Source organism: Ictalurus punctatus, chromosome 23 (genome assembly GCF_001660625.3).
Source record: "Ictalurus punctatus breed USDA103 chromosome 23, Coco_2.0, whole genome shotgun sequence".
In the NCBI taxonomy this organism is placed as follows: Eukaryota; Metazoa; Chordata; class Actinopteri; order Siluriformes; family Ictaluridae; genus Ictalurus; species Ictalurus punctatus.
The window spans coordinates 11468773-11491297 of record NC_030438.2 but is presented as its reverse complement, the minus strand read 5'-3'; the positions used below and the strand labels follow the sequence as shown (position 1 = coordinate 11491297).

At 38.1% G+C, this 22525-nt stretch overlaps 1 protein-coding gene across 1 annotated transcript in view; it reads left to right on the top strand.

Annotated features, from left to right (window-relative positions):
• The window catches only part of LOC108256157 (receptor-type tyrosine-protein phosphatase H), a 70290-nt gene extending 51149 nt beyond the window's left edge, over window positions 1–19141 (top strand). Inside the window, exons 10-20 of the mRNA XM_053674955.1 lie at window positions 2582–2836; window positions 3032–3125; window positions 6818–6862; window positions 6954–7035; window positions 7174–7264; window positions 7401–7474; window positions 7642–7779; window positions 8319–8441; window positions 10623–10783; window positions 10961–11096; window positions 18976–19141. Coding sequence (XP_053530930.1) covers window positions 2582–2836; window positions 3032–3125; window positions 6818–6862; window positions 6954–7035; window positions 7174–7264; window positions 7401–7474; window positions 7642–7779; window positions 8319–8441; window positions 10623–10783; window positions 10961–11096; window positions 18976–19125 — 1349 coding nt within the window. The 3' untranslated portion in view covers window positions 19126–19141. The remainder of the gene's footprint in view (window positions 1–2581; window positions 2837–3031; window positions 3126–6817; window positions 6863–6953; window positions 7036–7173; window positions 7265–7400; window positions 7475–7641; window positions 7780–8318; window positions 8442–10622; window positions 10784–10960; window positions 11097–18975) is intronic.
• Window positions 19142–22525: the final 3384 nt, after the last annotated feature.

The window sequence follows — 22525 nt, the reverse complement described above, 5'->3', positions numbered from 1 at the left end:
TTATTGATGATGTAATTCATGATGATAACAGCAGAAAGAATTCAGAAGTCTACTGAAACATTCTGTCTGCCAATTTACAGAAAAATGCATCCAATCTAATTGGGAAAAACTTCATCATGCAGCATGACAATGACCCAAAACACATTGCCAACAAAATGAAGGACTTCATCAGGAGAAAAAAGGGGAAGGTTTTAGACTGGACAAGTCAATCGCCATACCATAACCCAATTGTAAATGCATTTCACCTCCTGAAGAAGAGAGTGAAGGGAGAAACACCCTAAAATCAAACAACAACTGAAAGAAGCTGCAGTACAAGCCTGGAAAAGCATGATAAAAGAGAAATGCAACAGGTGATGTCAGTTATTGTAAGCAAGGGATATGGAACCAAATATTAAGATTAATTACATGGGTAGATGTTGAGCTGCTATGGCATTACTGCTTCTCACACCTCCACCAGTGCCCATAGGATTCCCGTTCTTCCTTCAGCCTTCTCAGCCTTTTGTAACCAAAACCATATAGGTCCCACTGGCATCAATAATGCATGCTCAGTACCACTGGTTCCATGTGGCACAGGTCAGCTGCAGGGTCGTCAGCCGGTACCACCACTCAACAACGTTTCGCTCCTTTAACCTGGAATGTCTCTTGGTGGAGAAGCAGTTGCATGGACTTCTCCCTGCCACCCCTGCAAGTAGACCTCTGGTTCTCCTTTCTCCTCACACAGAGCCAAAAGCTGCTATTCTCTGACTCTTCAGCCAGGTCTTTCAGGGCCTTCCACTGGTTTACTCCAGTTACTCGCATATCCCTCAGGAGGCAAACAGCTGATATTCTAACAAAGCCAAGATATCCCACTTATACTAGATGGTTCTCCAGCCAGCCTGCTTACACTCAACAGTAAGATCTTAGTAATTCCTCTCAAAGCAGCTTCTCTTCCTTCCTCCCATGGGACAGTTGGCTTGATGAGTGGTCTTGGCACCACTGTACCACATCTCTATATAAAGGCGGAGACTTGTGTTGGTGATCTCACTAGGAAGCTGGAGCTTCCTGCCAAGATCAACTCTCATTCTTTAGTCCTAGGTGAAATCCTTGATGGAACTCTTGGCATGACACCCGTGTTTCCCCCACCTTCTCTGACATATTGGATGTGCTGACACACTGGCGGACGATGACCTCTACTTATGACCTGTCTATGACCCTTCAAGCCCTTTGCCAATCTGCTCAGGACTTGATCATTTTACCACCTGTACCACTCTTGGGAGAGCTCAACCTTGTAACTTGACAAGATGTGCTGGAGACTTGCATTTGGACTGCTACAGAGGAGGCAGCATTCTTCCGGGCCAATCCTGATAAGGATCCTGTTATTATCTATTCTAATACTTTTGCTCACTTAAAAATTGGGTGGTCTGCCACCAAAGGTGCCATGCTCTAAGTCGTTTAACACTTCTAGATGTACATATGAAAATAAAATTAAAACTGAAATTTCTGTAAAGCTGCTTTGGGACAATGTCCATTGTTATGCGCTATAAAACACAACTGAATTGAATTGAAATTCTGCTCAATAGTCTCATTCATCTTTTGATCTCAAACCCAAATGTTGTCAGTGTATAGCAAAAACAAAAGTATTGGCTTCGCCTTGTTTTTTTACCTGATTTTTCGCTAAGTTTGTTTGTTTTGAATTGTACTTATTCTCTTATTTAAAAGAGTGGAAAGTAGAGGTTACAACATTCAAAGTGTCACTAGTCAGTATGTCTTCTGTTGCTTAAAAAAATGCTATACTATACTGTATATTGCAATCAGTTTGTGAAATACCCCATGGTAATCAGGGCATCCCTATGTGTGCTGAACACTTAAGTACAGTATTTCTCTGATATCTTGAAATATAAATGAACAGTTTTGGATACTACCAATTATGTATACATAACATACTGTTCTGTATGGGTACTAGACGAATTGCATCATGCACAAATAGGCTACACATCCTGAAAAAAAACAAAAAAAACAAACAACAACAAAAAAAACATGTACCCGTATACATCTGACCAGCAAAATTCCTAACAACTATTGTTCATGACACTTGCAATACAGTGTGCAATTTAATACTTATTTAACCCATTTGATTTTTTTTAAAAAATGTGAACCCAAAATGTCCTCAATGAGAGCTTTCATTTTTCCATTTTGGAAGAGGTGCTGAAGCCATGTGTAGCAAGAAAATTGTTATTCACTATAAACAATGGTAGAAAAAAACAGCATAATTGACCAATTCACTACAGTGCCACCCTGTGACAGAACAGTGCTGGGTTTTAAGGGTAATTTGGGCTAAAATACAACACCATAAGAACCTTTTTTAATTCACATTTTGACATTTATTATTATTATTGTTTACTAATATTTTCATGAATATTCATTAAAAAATTCATGAAAATTCATTGACTCCCTAGAAGGGACTCCCTTCTAAACCAATTTTTGATTTTCTGGGCTCAAACAGGTTAATTAGGCCAGTATTTTGCACACTGATTGCAATAATTATTTATTTTTTATTAATTTTGTATGGACTCTGTATTTATTGTGACTCTTTCTTACCTAGTTCCAAATAGTGTTACTGGGTTACACTGTCGATATTCATCCGGAGGCTATGGACTAACTCTTGTTTGGGATCGTCCAAATGGAGGTAGGACGGCTGTACAGGTCAACATGAGCAGCAAAACTTTTAGTCACACAGGGGAAAGACTGTATATCGATGGACTGCTGCCTGCCCAGTGGTACACCCTTACTGTGTCTGCACTCTCTGGGCCTATGCAGAGTGTCCCAGTTTCAATTACCTGTCAGACTGACCCAAGAGGTAAGAGAGACTGAGCATGTGGGTGTTTTATACAAAAATCCTAAAGAAACATAAAGACAGGTGACACATTAAAGGAAAAACAGTGGTTCTGTGCCTACACTACAATCATTAAAAGAACAATTTTGGGAATATATTTTGGAAGAATTGTGTACAGTTTGTAGCATTTATAGCTAACTGTAAACACATATTTTACAGGAGTCATAGCAGGTGTTCTAACATCCCTTCTGCTGGCCATTCTCATCCTCTGTATTGGTATCTTTATATGGCATCACAAGACAGAGCTATCCAGGTGGGTGTTACTACTGGTTTTAAGAGAGAATCTGTGGTCTCAATTGCCACACATGGTAACAATTAGTAGGTTTTCCAACATGATTAATTCCAGAGCATTTTCATTTACTGAACCAGCATTAATGGCATTTAAGTAAGGAATAAAACAAAATGGTGTTTGCTGTTATAGGAAAATAATCCCTGTTGAGATGTTGTGATATGGCCTGGGGCATGCTCTTTCCTATAACACACATGATCCAAAGTATACCACAGTGATTTACCAATGATTGCAGTGTTTCATTTATTGATTAACACACACACACACACACACACACACACACACACACACACACACACACACACACACACACACACACACACACACACACACACACACACACACACACACACACACACATAATTGTTCATGGTTCATTGAACAAGCATGAAAAACATCATTTAAATCCTTTCTGATATTTGGATTGCTAAATTATCTTTAAAATACAGTCTCCTGAAAAAGGTATATATATATATATATATATATATATATATATATATATGTATATATATATATATAATATATATAATGTTCAAAGTCACCTACATCACAACATGTTGTTGGCACACACAGACAGGAATCCATATGGAAAAGTACCTCATGTCCACGGTTAAATATGGTGGTGGCTCCTTAATCATTTGGAGCTGTTTTTTTCTGACAGAGGACCTGGACATTGTTAGGATTCATGGCATTATGGACTCAACAGATATCAACAGATATTAAATGAAAACCTTTTATCTCCCTCCACTGGCTTCCTGTAGCTGCCTGCATCAAATTCAAGGCCTTGATGCTCACATATATGACTTTGTCTGGAACAGCACCTCCCTACCTCACCACACTCCTTGAGGTTTATGTTCCCTTGGAACAAGGTCTTTTTCCAGAGCCTTCAAATTCACCGTCCCTCAATAGTGGAATGAACTTCCCACATCAATCCGGACACGATCTTCCAAAAAACGGCTAAAGACCCACCTCTTCTGTGAATACTAATCTAACTCCTAAGTTGCCCCCCCCCCCATATATATACATATATATATATATATATATAAAACATTCTGCACTTACACTGGCTCTTACACCTCTACTCTTCTTCTCTAGAACTAAATTAAAAACCTTGTAAAGGTAGCACTACTTGTATTGTTCTCCACTTCATATGTCGTTTTGCTTGTATTTCCTCCTTTGTAAGTTGCTTTGGATAAAAGTGTCTGCTAAATGAATGAATGTAAAATGTAAATGACTGCCTCTGCCAGATAGCTTAAAATGGACCATGGTTGGATCTTCTAGCAGGACAGTAATCCAAAACATACAGTAAAATCAACACAAAAATGTTTACTGCCCAGGCCATCCCAGTCCCCTGATTTGAAACCCATTGAAAACCTGTCGGGTGAACTGAAAAGTGTCCATCAGCGTGGACCTCAAAATTTAGAGGATCAGGAGAGATTCTATTCTGTATGGAGGAGTGGTCTCAGATCCCTTGCTATGTATTTTCCAACCTCATAAGGCATTATAGGACACGACTCAGAGCTGTTATCTTGGCAAAGTGAGGTAGCACAAAGTATTGACCAAAAGGTGTGCCACTAATTGTTACACACCTATATTTAAGAAAGATATTTTTTGATAAACCTGTGCTTTGTTTGCAATTGTTTGATATCCATGAGAGCAAAGTATTTTTGTGATTTTTTTTTTTTTATTTAACAGAAGATCAAAAGGTTAAACAATAAAGACAATTTTTCACAGAATTCTTTGCTCATACACACACACAATGCAATAATTGTTTATGGTTCACTGAACAAGCATGAAAAACATTCTTTAAACCCTTTCCAATAAAGATCTGTAAAACTTATTTGGATTTTACAAAATTGTCTGTAAAATACAGTCTCCTTAAAATGGGAAATTTCTTTTTTTGCTGATTGTGTGTGTGTATGTGTGTGTACGTACACACTGATCAGTCATAACATTAAAACCACTGACAAGTAAAATGAATGGCACCTTTCAAAGTGTGGGATATATTAGACAGCAAGTAAACAGTCAATTCTCTAATGATGTGTTCTTGAGTAAAAATTGCCAAGCGTAAGGATCTGAGCAACTTTGACAAGGGCCAAATTGTGATGGCTAGATGACTGGCTCAAAGCATATCTGTGACAGAGCTCTGTCACGATTGTGGCAGCAATACACTTACACACACATATAATCCACTATCCACCCGTTTTCCAGTTTTCCCTACCATCGGGTGCGCTCTAGGGCAGATTAACGCACCAGTTGCATACATAATGACACCATCTGTGACGAGGCATGATGGAAAAATGGTCCCACACAAGAAAATTGATGGCAAGGCCGCAATAGCACTTTTGTGCAAAGGAGTTTTATTGACAATGATCCTATTTACAGTCCACCAAATGTACATAATTTTGTGCACATTTGGTGGACTGTAAATAAGAGCACTGTCAATAAAACACCTATGCACAAAAGTGCCTCGTCACAATATCCCAATCATATACAGTATGCACACACACACCATCCACTTTAATAGCAACACCTGTACACCTGCACATTCATGTAGTTATCTAATCAGCCAATCATGTGGCAATGTAGCAGCACAATGCATAAAATTGTTGTGCATAATATCAAAAGAGCTTTAGTTAGTGTTCACAGCAAACATCAGAATGAAGAAGAGTGTGATCTCTGTGACTTTGATCGTGGCATAGATGTTGATATCAAAAGGACTGGTTTGAGTATTTCATAAACTGCTGGGATCTCCACATGCAGAGTTTACAAGAGTTTACACAAACTGGTGCAAAAAACAGGCTGAAACAACTTGTTGATGAGATATCAGAGGACAATGACCAGACTGGTCTGAGGTGACAGGAAGTCTATAAATAAATAAGCAATCTGAGGCTCATAAACCTGAGGTTATCATGGGTACAGACTGACCAAAACTGCACAGTTGAAGACTGGAAAAAGACAGGGTGTTTTTTCTTCTAATCTTCAACTGTCCAGTTTCTGTCAGCCTGTGCCCATGATAGCCTCAGATTCTTGTTCTTGGCTGACAGGAGTGGTGAAGCTGTGCGTATTTGGTCCTCTGCTTTTGTAGCCCGGACACCTCATGGTGTGATATTTTGTGCATGCTGAGATGCTTTTCTGCTCCCCACTGGTGTAAAGAGTGATTGGGTTACTATAACCTTCCTGGCAGCACAAACCAATCTGGCCATTTTCCTCTGACATCTTTTACTAACAAGGTGTTTACACCCACAGTCACTTACCTATGTTTTATTTTTTGTTTTTCACACCGTTCTGTGTAAGCTGTACAGATTGTTGTGTGTGAAAGTCCCAGGAGATCAGCAGTTTTTGAAATTCAGCCTGTCTGGCATCAACAACCATGCCATGATCAAAGTCACAGAGATCACACTTTATCGCCATTTTGATGTTTGTTGTGAATATTAAGTGAAGCTCTTGATCTGTACTGCATCTGCATGAATGTGTAGGTGTACAGGTCTTCCTTTTAAAGTGACTGGTAAGTGTATATTGCTAGTAAAATGATTCAATTAAAATAAATGCATTAGGATCACCTGTCCATTACACTGTTGGTAGACTTTCTATATACAATTTGTTCAACATTGCCTAAATCAGAATTTTCCCATTTGCTTTATTTGTGTTTTTAGCAAGTTTAAATCCTCTGAGACCAAACTATCCAGTAATAAGTACAAGTAAGTAGGATTCACTACATATTTTATATTTACACATATTATATTAATGTGGAAGGTCTGCTTACTGGGATTTTTAACACACCCCCCCCAGATCAATTCCCCTGAAGATGTTTCCAATGCACTTTAGCTCCATGAGTTGTGATCAGAACCGTGGTTTCTGTGAGGAATATGAGGTACAGAAACACAGCTTTTCTGTATATTCCTGTTCATTCTAAAGTGTCTCGGTTTAATGTGCTCATTAAGATCTGTAATTGTTAAGCACTAAATGAGCTTGGATAAATAATGTAATCTTTTTCACATGATGTTAACAGGATTTAAGTACAGTGGGTACAGATCAGAGTTGTACAGTTGCTACACTTCCTGAAAACAAGAGCAAGAACCGATATACCAATGTACTAGCCTGTGAGTATTAAGCACAAATAAACAGACTTGCAACATTTAGTGAAAACCTGTGTCTCATTGACTTTGTGTTTATTTTATGGTTTGTGGTTATCCAATTAAAGGTTGTTAAAATATTCATATTATTTTTACTCTCCAGATGATTCATCTCGTGTGACGCTTGCTGCACAGACTGGCTCTGATTCGGACTACATCAATGCTAATTACATTCATGTAAGTCTTTCAGCAACACACAGTGTAGGAAACATCCGGTAATATAGCCAGGCAATAAAAGAACTTATGCTAAAATGTAACTGACATATTAGCAGTACTGTTAAGGACATCATAGAAGTTAAATTATTAAATTGACTAAATCTTTATGGTGAGTGTCTGTCTGTTAGGGTTATGGCAAGAAGAACAAGCAGTACATTGCTGCTCAGGGTCCTCTCCCCTCCACTGTCAATGACTTCTGGAGAATGGTGTGGGAGCAGAAGTCCTCAGCCATTGTCATGCTGACCAACTGTACTGAGGGAGGAAGGGTATGCTTGTGAGAATGTTGAACAAAATTTCCACCTAAATACAATTTTTAAATGTTCCCCAGGGAATTAATAATACCTTTATATGGTAGTGATGAGACCTGTTTTTCAGGCTTTTGTCCATTCTGAAGTGATTATGACTATGAACTGCTTTTTATGAAGGCTTCCTACTACAGTCACAAACCTGAAATGTCTTCTTCTGTATGGGAACCATTTGGAACTTGCTAGAACTTGCTACATGAGTCAGATAATTTTTCAAACAGGAGCGAGTGCTCTATCATCACACAATTAGTTATAAATTTAGAGATGCAAATAAATACAAATACACAGCCTATGGGCTATTACTTTAGGTAGTGATAAAACATATCAAAAACATTAGTTGCCACGGCAAAACTTTCAGATGATTTGTTACTTTTAGTTAAAATTTCCTGTTGCTTAATGTAAAACAGTTTGAACCTTTGAAGTGCTCTATATAGGTTTCATCACTTCAGAATGGATTACACCGTCAGATTCACTGGCCCCTCATTTTTCTTTCTCTGCAGATTAAATGTGAGCATTATTGGCCAATGGACAACATGCCCTGCCTCTATGGAAACTTGCGGGTCTCTGTCCAGTCAGATCAGAAAGAGAGTAACTGGACTCGACGAGAATTTGTTGTCAAAAATGTGAGCCCTATGATCAAACTAAAAACACAGCATAAGCTTTTACGCTAAGGAGTATGAGACAGTCCCCTCTGGAACTATGGGAAATAGACATATTCCATTGCTAAACTCTTTAGATTTTAATAACCCTGTTATAGATCATGCTTCACTGTTGCCAATACAACTGTATGTCAATCATAACAATAATTACTGTAAAATACTGTTAATTTTTTTTTGTTATGCTTATATTATATATGATCATTTCTCAAAATGCATAAATAAAGTAGACTTTTCCCCAGATTTCTACTAATCCTAGCTCTGTAACCAGTGGAATCTCAAACACAATTTTTTTTTTACGGCAGAATGCTACTATAGAGGAGTTATTTCTGTGAAAAATTTCAGGTTTGTATCTGATACCCCACCAGAGATATTCAGCCTGAAAGGACTTTGACTTGGCCATTCCAAAACATAAATTTATTCTTCTTTAACCATTCTTTAGTAGAACAACTGCTTAATGTCGTTGTCTTGCATTTTCTCTTGAGATTCAGTTTACAGACAGATGTCCTGACATTTTACTTTAGAATTTGTTAGTATAATTCAGAATTAATTGTTCCATCAATGAAGGCAAGCCATCTTGGCCCAGATGCAGCAAAACAGGACCAACCCATGATACTAACACCACCATGTTTCACAGATGGGATAAGGTTCTTGTGCTGAAATGCTTTCCTTTCTCCAAACATAACGCTTCTCATTTAAACCAAAAATTCTATTTTAGTTTCAACCATAGCCTTCTGGCTTTTCCACATTATTGTTAGCAAACTGCATAGGGCAGCAATGTTCTTTTTGGAGAGTAGTGGCTTTCTCCTTGCAACCCTGCCATGCACACCATTTTTGTTCAGTGTTCTCCTAACGGTCTACTCATGAACTCATTATCTTAGAAGTTAACCTGAGTTCCTTTGTGACCTCGTGGACTATTGCCCTTGGAGTGATCTTTGTTGGTCGACCACTCCTGCCGAGGGTGACACTGGTCTTGAATTTCCTCCATGGCAGTGGTGGCATGACAGTTAAGGCTCTGGGTTACTGATCAGAAGGTCGGGTGTTCAAGCCTCAGCACTGCCAAGTTGCCACTGCTGGGCCCTTGAGCAAGGCCCTTAATGCTCTCTTGCAAGGCCCTTAATGCTCTCTTGCTCTCTTGGGTTACTGATCGGAAGGTCAGGTGTTCAAGCCTCAGCACTGCTCAAGTTGCCACTGTTGGGCCCTTGAGCAAGGCCCTTAATGATCTCTGCTCCAGGGGTGCTGTATCATGGCTGACCCCAGCTTCCTGACATGCTGGTGTATGTGAAGAAAAGAATTTCACTATGTATATGTGATCAGTAAAGACTCATTATCATTTATACATTTTTCTTATAATTGATTGGTGGAGTCCAAAATCTTTAGAGATAGTTTTGTGACCTTTTCCATGCTGATGAGCATCAACAACTTTTTTTCTGAGGTGCCATGATACACTTCCACAAACATGTGTTGTGAAGATCAGACTGATAGATCTCTGTTATTTAAATAAAAATACCTGAGTCTAATTTCACCTTCAAATTAACTGCTAATCCTAGAGGTTCACATACATTTGCAACTCACAGATATGTAATCTTTAATCATTTTAATAAATAAATGGCCAAGACTCATTTGAAAATCTGAAAGATTGAAAGTCATATTTATACACATAGATGGAAAATTCTAAAGGGCTCACAAACTTCCAAGCACTGTTAATTAACTTCCTGTTAATTTTATGTTCCCATCTTTTGATCTCAAACCTTTTGGTGTATAGCAGGAGGGGACTGTGTATATATGTGTGTGTGTGTGTGTGTGTGTGTGTGTTTATTTATATATATATATATATATATATATATATATATATATATATATATATACATACATACATACACACACACACACACACACACACACAGTGTGTGTGTGTTTATATATATATATATATATATATATATATATATATATATATATATATATATATATATACATACATACATACACACACACACACACACACACACACACACACACACACACACACACACACACACACACACACACACACACACACACACACACACACTCTCACACACACACACACACACACACAAAGAATACATTGTATATACTTTCTCTCTCTTTCTGGTATGTGTGTAGGACTCTGCCTCCGAGGAGCATGCAGTAACACACTTCCATTTCACAGCATGGCCTGATCATGGAGTTCCTCTAGGAACAGACGAGCTGATTCAATTTCGTTGGATTGTTCGTCAGCACATTGAGACCTTCCCATTTAGTGGACCTACAGTGGTACACTGCAGGTAAACAAATCACTTGATATGTACACTGCATGTATGCACTTCATCACCACAGTTCAATTCTGCTAAACACATCACAACTCCAGTCAGTCAGGAATAAAAACATGCATTTTTTTTTCTCCACAATCTACTAAAACACTTCCTAAAGTTTTACTTAGTTTTGTACATGTCTCTCTGCAGTGCTGGAGTGGGTAGGACAGGTACTCTAATCGCCCTTGATTTGTTACTACAACAAGTGGACAAAGAGGAAGTGGTCAGCATTGCTGATTGTGTACGTCGCATGAGGCTTAACCGGCCTCTCATGGTACAGACTCAGGTAGGGCTCATTATTACGACTGCACAATAAGGATAATTATCAGTATTCTCATGGGCCTGAGAAACTTTTAATACTGTTCAAGAAAGCTTAACTCCTGGTCAATTTATAATTGCCTGATGAATTTAATTAAGTGTGTTAGGTGTGTGTGTGAATTATGTGTAAGCAGAGAAACACAAACACTAAAGGGGCAGTGTTAATGGGTTGCTGTTATCACATCAGAACCCCATTCATGTTTGACTTGCCACATTATGAATTACACCAGATCAAAAACCACAGTGAGCTATCAGTTGTAGCACAATGCTATCATTATTCATTCAATATACTATTTGACGTTGTAAACAATATTATTTCACTAATAGACTTCATTGTTTTCTCCTTTATTTATTTATTGTGCACATATAAGGAGTTATATAATTAAAATTCTGTTGTAAAGGTGTTGTTAAAGATTCTTTATTTGTTAAAGATAAAGTTCAACATGTCACTTATATTGTAAATAAGACTTTTTCAAGGCTATATTAAAGAAATGTGCATATAGTGATGATACTAGTTAAACATTGCAAAACTCCATTTTTTGCTATGTCAAAAATTTGTAGTCCTGAAGCCAGAACATGACCTCTGCTCTAAAGATGAACTCCATCTGACAAATGATGTCACGGTGCATTAAACCAATGACTATAAATGTGGACATCATAACGGGTTCAAAAGTGAGACCATAACGTCGCTGAAACCCTCTAGTAGCTGGTTGCAGTACAATTTTTAACCCTGCCCATTCTCATGTTAGTGAATCGGAAATGACTCAAACTTACATTTTATTCACAAATTACTTTTGTGAATAGTGTTGTCATTCTGTCCTTTTTAAACAAACTCCACCAATAGAATGACCAAAGCATAAAAAATGTTTATAGTAATTTTTGATTAATTACTTTTATGCAGACAAAAATGCACACTGTTTAGCACTGTTTAGTTTATAATTCAGAAATAAAAAGGACTCTTTTCAAATTTTGTTCAAAATATTCAGAATAATGTATCTGCGATACACACGCCGCTCATCCAGAGTATTCCTGAACAGTCACTGCTCAATTCCTGGAACTATCCCATGCATCTGGTCTAACAACAGGGCCCAGCATAAGTCCAAGTCCCCATCTACTGACTGCAGCACGCGCCAATCGCTGATATCTTAACTGCGATGTACAGTGGTATAACTCACCGATAAACCCCAATGCTCTTCATAACTGCCGTTCCATTTCTGACAAATACCTCAACTAAATATTCACAGACAAAACCATCTGTTACTATTCGTTGAAGCCTGACAAGTATCCAGTGATTACTTGCAACTCAACCTACTTCCACAAGATGGATCTAGACACCTATCCAGACCATGGCTACATGGCAAAGGGGTTGAACTTGCTGTCATCTTTTGAAATGATTTGTGTCTTGCCCAACTTGATTTTCACAACACTAATACATTCAAAGATATGGTACTGAAGGCTGATTTTCTTTGTCCCCTCACAATTATTCTACTATATCATCCTCCTAAGGCTCCATCTGACTTTTTTCCAAACTCCGTGAACTGCTAACTCTACGCTTCGTCATCACATGTCCTCCTGCTTGGTGACTTTAATACTCATGTGGATACAGTGTGCTCTAACTCATCCTACTGTTGTCTGTGTTTGACTGTTTCAATCTGACTCAACATGTGACTTTTTCTACTCATACCCATGGGCATACTCTTGATGTAATCTGTACATCTGGGTTTCAGTCTCCTCTTTTGACACCGGCATCTCTGATCATAAAATCATTGAATTTAGTCTCAGTCTACCTGCTCAAAAGAAATCCAGTAACATAATGATATCCTATCGGGACCCTAAATCTGTTGATGCCACATTACTCTCTGCAGTAGTGGTGGCTTGGTGGTTAAGGTGCTAGGTTACTGATCAGAAGGTTGGGGGTTCAAGCCCCAGTACTGCTAAGCCCCCACTGTTGGGCCCTTGAGCAAGGCCCTTAACCCTCTCTCCTCCAGGCTGGAGCAGGTGCTGATCATGGCTGACCCTGTGCTCTGACACCAGCTTCCTAATAGGTTGGGGTATGTGAAAGAAAGAATTTCACTGTGCATATCTATATGTGATCAATAAAGACTTGTTATCACCTCAACACATACAAAACTGCTCTGAAATCTGGGAGACCTAATTATATCTGGGTGATCAATAAAGCAAGTAATAGGCTTAAGGTTTTGTTTGACACAATCAATAAGCTCACCCAACCCCCAGCTCATGATGTTCACACATCAGGAGAGTTCTGTTGCTCTTTTCTAAATTATTACTCTGAAAAGTTGAATGCTGTCTGCCAGTGCTTTATAGGCAAGGCCTCAGAATTTATTTTTCTGCCTGACCACTCTTATCAACAATTGTCTAGCTTTACTCCTACGAACCCCTGTTCCATCTTGCCACCTTGATCCTGCTCCAACATTTCTCCTCAAACACTGCCATTCTGCTCTCTCTGCACCTATTTCTCACTTAATAAACAGATCTTTAGCTTCTGTGTCTCTCCTGCTACCACTTAAAGCAGTGACTCCAGTTCTTAAAAAACCCAACTTGGACCATACTTTTCTTTCTAATTTTTGCCCTATCTCTAACTTACGATACTGGAAAGTACTGTTGCCTCCCAGCTCCAATCTTTCATTGCTCAAAATAATCTCTTTGACCCCTTTCAATCTGGCTTTTGTCCTCTTCATAGTACCAAAACTGCCCTCGTAAGGGTTGTCAATGACCTATTATTTTCTAGTGACTCCGCTTCTCTTTCTATTCTTCTATTACTCAACCTTAGTTCCACTTTTGATACTGTCTGTCATGACTTACTTCTCTCCGCTTCTCAGATATTGCGGTCACGGGTGCTGCTCTTTCCTGGCTTACTTCTTATCTCATAGACCGTTTTACATTTCCAAACAGGATTATAAGTCACCTACTGTACCTTTTAAAAATAGGTGTCCCTTAGGGATTGGTTCTTGGACCTCTACCTACTACACAGTATACAGTGGGGGAAATAAGTATTGAACACGTCTACATTTTTTCAGTAAATATATTTCCAATGAGGCTATATGAGGCTAATGAGGCTATCACTTCATGGTTTGGCACCGTTCTATCTTAGTGAACTGCTTCTCCCCTACAACCCGACCTGCTCTCTCAGGTCGTCTAGGCTCGGACTTCTCTTTTCTCTCTACCATGGGTGGCAGGTCTTTCAGTGTAACAGCACCCAGATTCTGGAATTCACTCCCTCTGACTCTTCGCAGCATCACATCCATCTCCGAGTTCAAATCCCTAATTAAAAACATATGTTTTCTCAATGTTATTTGTCTTAATCTGTTGCTATGCATTTGTCATGGAAATTAGACAACACTCGCAGACTCGTCCTCTTAAGGTAAAAAGGTTTATTACAGAAAGATGGTTAATACAGGATATAATAAAGCAGGATAAAATAATGAGAGCGCTCTGAAGCCCTTGTACTAAACCACTACTATATATATATGAAACGCAGAGCATGACATTATTCTGTGTACCGATAAGAAGCAGTTTGAGGCAGTTCAAACAGGCTTTGTTTTAGGAACCTGGAAGATGTTTAGATGAGCCTTGAACAGAAGAACATTTTTCTGTCTCTGTAAGCAGATAAACATTCTGTACTGATCTCAGTGACATGACATGGCCTTCTTAGGCGTTATCCTCTGATGAGAAAGAAAAGGAACAAGAACAAAACTATTACAAAGTAAAAATTAGTAATTTCCCCCACACATTTTTCTCAGTGATTGTAGTGTGTGTTTCATTTTCTGTGTTTGATTGCTCATTGCTTTTCACATTTTGTGTTTGTCCATGATTGTTCATTTACAATTAATATTGTAAAGGGTCCTTGAGCTCTGCAAAGGAGCTATATAAATAAAACGTTAATAATAATAATAATAATAATAATAATAATAATAATAATAATAATAATAATAATAATAATAATAATCTTATTATATAGCCTTTTCTATGCTCAATTCACTCTCAAACCTAGGTCGGCAGTCCTTGTACACGCCTTGTACACCTGTTTAACCATCACACTGTACTTACCTTGTGAATGCAAAAGAGTCTAGTGGTTTTCCTTATTTGAAGGCTGCCAGGTCAACCATTCAACCGGTCAGTGGGTGATATGACCTGAGGCACGAACCCCAGATTTGACCACAGGCATGTTCCCACATAATCTTTCTACCAGTGTATGCAGGGTGGACAGCGAAAAGATGCAGAACTGCTACTCTTCTTGCTGAAGTGACTGCCAACAAGAATGCAGTGTTCAATTAAACATTTCAGCTCAACATAGTATTAGATAATACATAGTGTAACATAATACATAGTATTACATAGTACTGCCATGTGTAGCAAAGCTGCTACATGCATATTAAGTGTAGATTGAGATCTACCCTTGTCTGGCAATTCCTGCAGAAATGTTTGGCACTTTCAGCACTGGACAGTGCAATGGATCTCTATGAAGGCATGCATACCATTTGCAGAACAGTTTCCACTTGATACCATGAAAGGTCTGGATGCTAGGGGATCTTGTGTTTACTAACTTTCTGCATTTCTGGATGACATCCTCATCTAGCAGACTGTCCTGCTCTGTCTCTGGAAAAAAAAAAAAACAATGAAAAATGACACTGCAGCACTGGCAAAGAGGTCTACGAGGGTGCTGCCAAACATCTGGGACACCAGCTCTGGATGTAGATACTCCCTCCCCTGGGCTTAATAGTGTATCTGCTACACTACTGTGCCTGCCTGCCAAATGGGTTACTCTCAATGAGACTAATCATGCATGAACCCCCTTGAGTAAATTTTTGTACCAAGGAAAGTGTGCCATTCGACCTTGTGCCACCCTAGAAGTTGAGACATATGACCATCACAACATTACCCAAATGGACTAGAATGTGATTGAAAACTGTTAAGACAAAATTGAGGACTGCACTCAGTTCCACATTATTGACGTGTTTCCTCCTCACATTGGAGTTCCATATGCCTTTTTGTGACACCATACTGCTCCCCAGCCAGTGTGCGAAGCATTCATGGTGATTAATTCTCTAACAGCAACCCTTCAGAATTTTTTATATTTCTGTATACATATGGTCTAAAACATCATCAGTTTTTCAGAGAACAATATTAAACAAATGAGACAAAAATATACTTGGTCATTTATTTATTGAGGAACATGATCCAATATTTTATAAATGAGAGTGGCAAAAGTAAGTGAACCTTTGCTTTCAGTATCTACTATGACCAATAACTGCAACTAAACGCTTCCGGTAACTGTTGATCAGTCCTGCATGTCAGCTTGGATGAATTTTAGCCCATTTCTCAGTATAGAACAGCTTCAACTCTGGGATATTGGTGGTTTTTCCTCACATGAACTGCTTGTTTCAGGTCCATCCACAACATTTCCATTGGATTAAGTTCAGGACTTTGACATGGCCATTCCAAAACATTAACTTCATTCTTCTTTAACCATTCTTTGGTAGAATGACTTGTGTGTTTGGGGTTGTTGACTTGCTACATGACCCATTTTCTCTTGAGATTCAGTTTACAGACAGATTGAAATTGTCTGAAATTGTCCCTTAGAATTGGCCAGTATAATTCAGAATTCATTTTTCCATCAATGATGGCAAGCCATACTGGGCCAGATGCAGCAAAACAGGTCCAAACCATGATACTACCACCAGCATGTTTCACAGATGGGATAGGGATCTTATGTTGGAATGCAGTGTTTTCCTTTCTCCAAACATAACCCTTCTCATTTAAACCAAAAATTCTATTTTGGTCTCATCTGTCCAAAAAACATTTTTTCCAATAGTCTTCTGGCTTGTCCATGCAATCTTTAGCAAAATGCAAATGGGTAGCAATGTTCTTTTTTTGGAGAGCAGTGGCTTTCTCCGTGCAACCTTGCCATGCACACCACTGTTGTTCAGTGTTCTTCTGATGGTGGACTCATGAACATTAACGTTAGTCAATGTGAAAGAAGCCTTTAGTTACTTAGAAGTTACCCTGGGTTCCTTTGTGAGCTCACAGACTATTACACATCTTGCTCTTGGACTGATCTTTGTTGGTTGACTACTCCTAGGGAGGGTAATAATGGTCTTGAACTTCCTCAATTTGTACACAATCTGTCTGACTGTGGATTAGTGGTTTCCAAACTCTTTAGAGATGGTTTTGTAACCTTTTACAGCCTGATGAGCTTGATCTTTTTCTGATCTTTTTTGATCCTCAGAAATCTTCTTTTGTTTGTCATGCAACACTTCCACAAACATGCTCTGAAGATCAAACTTTGATAGATCCCTGTTCTTTAAATAAAACAGGGTTCTCACTCACACCTGATTATCATCCCATTGATTGAAAACACCTCACTCTAATTTCACCTCCAAATTAACTACTAATCCTAGAGGTTCAGTTACTTTTGCCACTCACATATGTAATATTGGATCATTTCTCAATAAATAAATGCCCAAGTATAATATTTGTCAATTTTTATTAATTAGGTTCTCTTTGTGTTTTTTTTTTACAACTTGTGAAAATCTGATGATGTTTTAGGTCATATTTACGCAGATGTATAGAAAATTCAAACTTTCCAGCAACACTAAATTTATTTAAAGAAAACTACAATGATATAGTATGCAAATACGAAGTATGAATTATTAAACTGGCTGTAACTGCCATTATAAAGGACAATTTAATGAGCATGCAAGATCAGAATCTTTACTGGTTTACTCTCTCCCATCTTCTAACAGATTTAGTAACATAATGGGGGTCATTTGTAAATCAGTTAGTAAAGTTGTGTATAAATATTTGTACAAGCAAAAACTAACTAACTAAAATTTCAGAAATGCTGATTTTCTTCATACTCGCATATGTATGTTGGATCACTTGTAAAGTGCAAATTATGTTTCCCAAACAACTAATATGCATTTATTGATGCCCACAAAAGTCCATAGAAGTTCAAATGCCCAGACGGCTGGGGGCACAAAATAAAGGATGGGAGTAAAGGCTGAAATTCAGAAGGGGAGAATCTTTGACTTACATCTATACTAATAAAATTATTTTGTAATATATAGTATTAATAATAGTGATTAATAAATCTAACTAAATCTTCCATCAGCTAAGCCATTTGTTTATGACTTGTGGCTATGCATAAACAGAACAGCCTATCCTCTGCTTATTCAGTAGCATTTCTTTTGTCATAATTGAATGATTAGTTTTATTTCTCTTAATTTATGGGTTTGTGTTGGTTCACCTTCTTTTTTCATATTATTTAATTAATGCCAATAATAGAAAATTACAAAATATTCTCAGTGGTATTCTTTGTCCATGACTTAGTGAACTAGCATGAGGATGTGTTTTTGATAGACTACAAAGCACTTCTAAAAGTTGCAGTGGATAAGGGCATCTGCTGAATGCTGTAAATGTAATGGAAACAAGTTATTTAAACTTTTTAAGTTGATCAAGTCAAAGTTTACATGGGTTTTCTTATCCATACATTTATACCCTCTCAGGAACATGATTAGGATATGAATGTATTTCCAAAATTTCACTTTTGGTGTATGCTGACCTGATGTCTCTTTGATCAAGATATTTTTGTTAAGCTACTCACCATGACCATGTTAACTGCACAAACAAATGTATTGAACGCAAACTGCTAAAAATGCTAGTCCATGCCGTCTCAAGCATGGTCTCTCAGGCACAAAGAGTATAAGTGACCAGTCACTTCAGTTTCTGTTGCTGCATAAATATGGTAGCTGACATATTCCTAAATTAAAACAAATACATGGACCCCTATTTACTGAAGCAGAATTCTCTCTCTTTCTCTCCCACAGTCTCAGTATGTGTTCCTGCACCAGTGCATCATGAATTATCTGCAGCCCAAAGATGACTCCATTCCTGAGCCTATATATGAAAATTCTGATATGATCTACGCTAATGCACTGGTCCTAAGAGAGTATAAGGCAGCCAACCCAAGAGTCTGAACACACACATGCCCCCCCCCCCCCCCCCCCCCCCACACACACACACACACACACACTGTCTGCCAAAACTGTACAACAATACCACATCACTGCTCTTGTAATAATAACATTATAATATGATTGTAATCTGATCATCATAATCAAAAAAAGACACCCAAAGAAAATCGGGCCAAAACTACCCAGTTCTGCAACATATTTGTTGGGATTACAGCCCCAGTGCACACTGTAGTCTTGGGTTCTTTGCCAGTCCACTCCAAAAATACATATTGATCCTAATTTTTCTAAAATATTACTATATTTTCATTCAAATAAAAATGGATATTAAGTCACATATGCTGTATTTTCATTCAAATGTAATTTCACTTAATGGAGAATTATAGATTTTTAGTATGCATAATTAGGTTGGCTTGACTGAGCCAAGATACTGTTCTCCATGGTCATATTATTCTGTAAAAAAAATTGTACCACTGCAATTTTTGATGTAGAAACAAAATTCAGCACAGAATTAGATCACAAATAGGAACGGGGTGCTTGTGAGAAATATCGGAATTACAGTAGCTGCATAGCAATTGAAATAGATCGTTTGTCCATAGAGAAGACTTTGTGCAGGCCAAACCGTAGGAGCTACAGACATGAAACTTGATCATTAATGTAGCACATGGGAAAAATCAGGCAACACACCAAGAACCATGTGGAATATCATAGAAACACCAGAACAACCAACTGGAATATCAAAGTAACAACCTACAACACCCTTGCAACCACCTTTTATATCAAAGCAGACATAGCAACACTGTATGAAATAACTGGGATATCATAGCAACCACCTAGCATCACCCAAGTGAGTTAGCATAGCAATCACCTAGCAACATCCCAGCAACCACTGGGATATCTAGCAACCAAGGGTTGCTGGGCTAGCATAGCAATGTGTTAACAATTTAGCATTTTAAAATGTTAATGCTTTAATCTTTAAACATGTTTTGACCTTTTAATGTTTGAAATTTTAACCATGTTTCAAACTTCACTTTAAACATAATTTTGAAGATTTTAACTATTAACCATTGAGCTTTTAGCCTTAACCTTCACCTCGCTTAATTGTTAAAACTTTTTACAGTGACAAAACTGTAATGACATTTTACTCTTAGCATGTTTAGCAGGCTCTGTCAAGCTACAATAAGAGCTTTAACTTTAACTTTCAAGTTTCTGATTTATGCTTAATCTGAAATATATAGATCTGATTTACAGCTGAATAACTAGCATCACAATGTGGCATTAACAAGTAGAAGGATACATTTATCCAAATTTAGCAAGTCAAACTACGACTCCCTGGGGGAGAACCAGGGAAATACTCCCAAATAAAAAGGCACACAGAAGTTTTACCTATCGAGGCGAGTACAAATATATAGATTACATTTTATTATTACACTCCTGCAAACCCATTCAAATATAAAATCACTCTCCCATAAAGCACAATAAGGATTTTAAAAGTAAGCACTTCTCCAGGCCCAGGCTTGGCAGGAACAAGGCAGTCCAGCTACAGCTCGAGAGGTCATCCAAACCCACCTCAAGTCACACCAAAAATCAATCAAACACTACCTACACCATAAGGAAGTTATTGTGTTGGCACATTGAGCACACTGTGAAGCACACCACCGAGTAAATGCAGCTAGCCTCCCCTGTCCCACACCAAGACTCACTGGCACCTGGAGAGAAAGAAGACACCGGTTAACCCAAAATTACACAAGCACTAAACAAATATTATAGACATAATTGTGTTTTGGCTATAAGACTCAGGCCCACTGACACCACCACATAAAATAGAGGCAGTTAACAGCACCTAAGCAGAACTATGGTAAACAGTACAAATTGAAGATATAGCCACTATAGCATGGAGATAATAAAGCATAACATACACCCCATCAATGATAAGGTGGTTAGGTGGAAAAACAAACCTGAAAGAACAGGTTGGAGGCTGGAAAACAATAGTTTACCACTTAGCCTCTCACACTACATGTGGTTGCAGAACATAGTCCAAAACATACATCTGAAACTAAAGTTAGAAAGAAAAAAAAAACGAAAAATAATAGAAAAAGAAAGAACACCGAAAAACTGATTACAAAAATTCATTATAAAATTACACCAGCAGCAAAATAAAGCTGATATGCAGCACAGCGGAGGCAAGGCAAGCAAACAGACAGCCCAAGCATGCCGCTAAACACAGCAAAAGCAAAGCCCGTAAGCGAACCAGCCCAGCAAAATGCCCATAAGCACAGTAGTTAAGAAAAACTATACAGTAAAGTAAAACAAAAATTAAACAAAGAAAATGACCAAAATAATAAGTAAAACAAGGAAGAATAACGGTAGAGCAAAACAGCAGCGGCGTCACATGTAACGTCTTTGGCTAGGGATTTGTCTTAGAGAAGATTTAGATGGTCAATTCTCCACTCTTATCATTGGGTTGAACAAACACCAGATGCGAAGTTGTAGGATTATTCACAGGTACCGCGGCTCGACATACATATACATATCATTCAGCCACCGGCTAATGGTGCGATCTCCGCCACCAACTCGCCACAGTGCATACGCCACCAGCGCCACTCTAAGACTGAGCGGAAATGGAAACCTGAAAAACCAGGGCATGAGGAACTCACACACATAACACCTACCAAATTAAGGGTCCTTAAATAATTGGGTTGCTCACAAAACAATGCTTTATTAGTGCTGTTTGACTGGGAGAGCACAAGTAGCTTTGAAGTTGAAGAGAAGTGCTGCCTAGCAGACTATTTTCATTGCTCGCATGGGATATTTTGATCAACCAATAACCATCAAAGTATATTCACTCATGTATAACCAATGTATAAGATATTAAATAGTATTAATGTATGAATAATCAAAATAAACAAGCGATAATCAGTAGAAAAAGTAAAAATAAATGAATCCACTACAGCTTATGGTTAAAAGTATATTCAAGTTTAAAAGAGTTATATTCCAATGCTATTCAGTGCCTATGTTATTTTGTTATTCTATGTTAGTCTGTATCTGCCTGTGAGGAAATGTGAATGGAATGGAATTTATTTTAAAAAGAATAGACTGGTGGTACTAAGCCATCATTATACAGAAGTTGAAGTTCTGTAGGCTTTTTAATTAATGGTGGCATGAAGCCAAGGTATGGCCAACCAAAAAAAGGAAGGATCCGGTCAATGAGATCAGTGTTTATGTTGTGTCATGGCAAACCAGCGACTCTATTTCCCAGAATGCACCATGAACTATAAATATGCCCGAAGACAACTACAACTCCCAAGCACACTCATAGACACATTCACCATCTCCAGAGTTCCAATTAGACCTCTGCTACCAATTACACTCCTAATCACACAACACTACTTAAAAGACTCTCTCA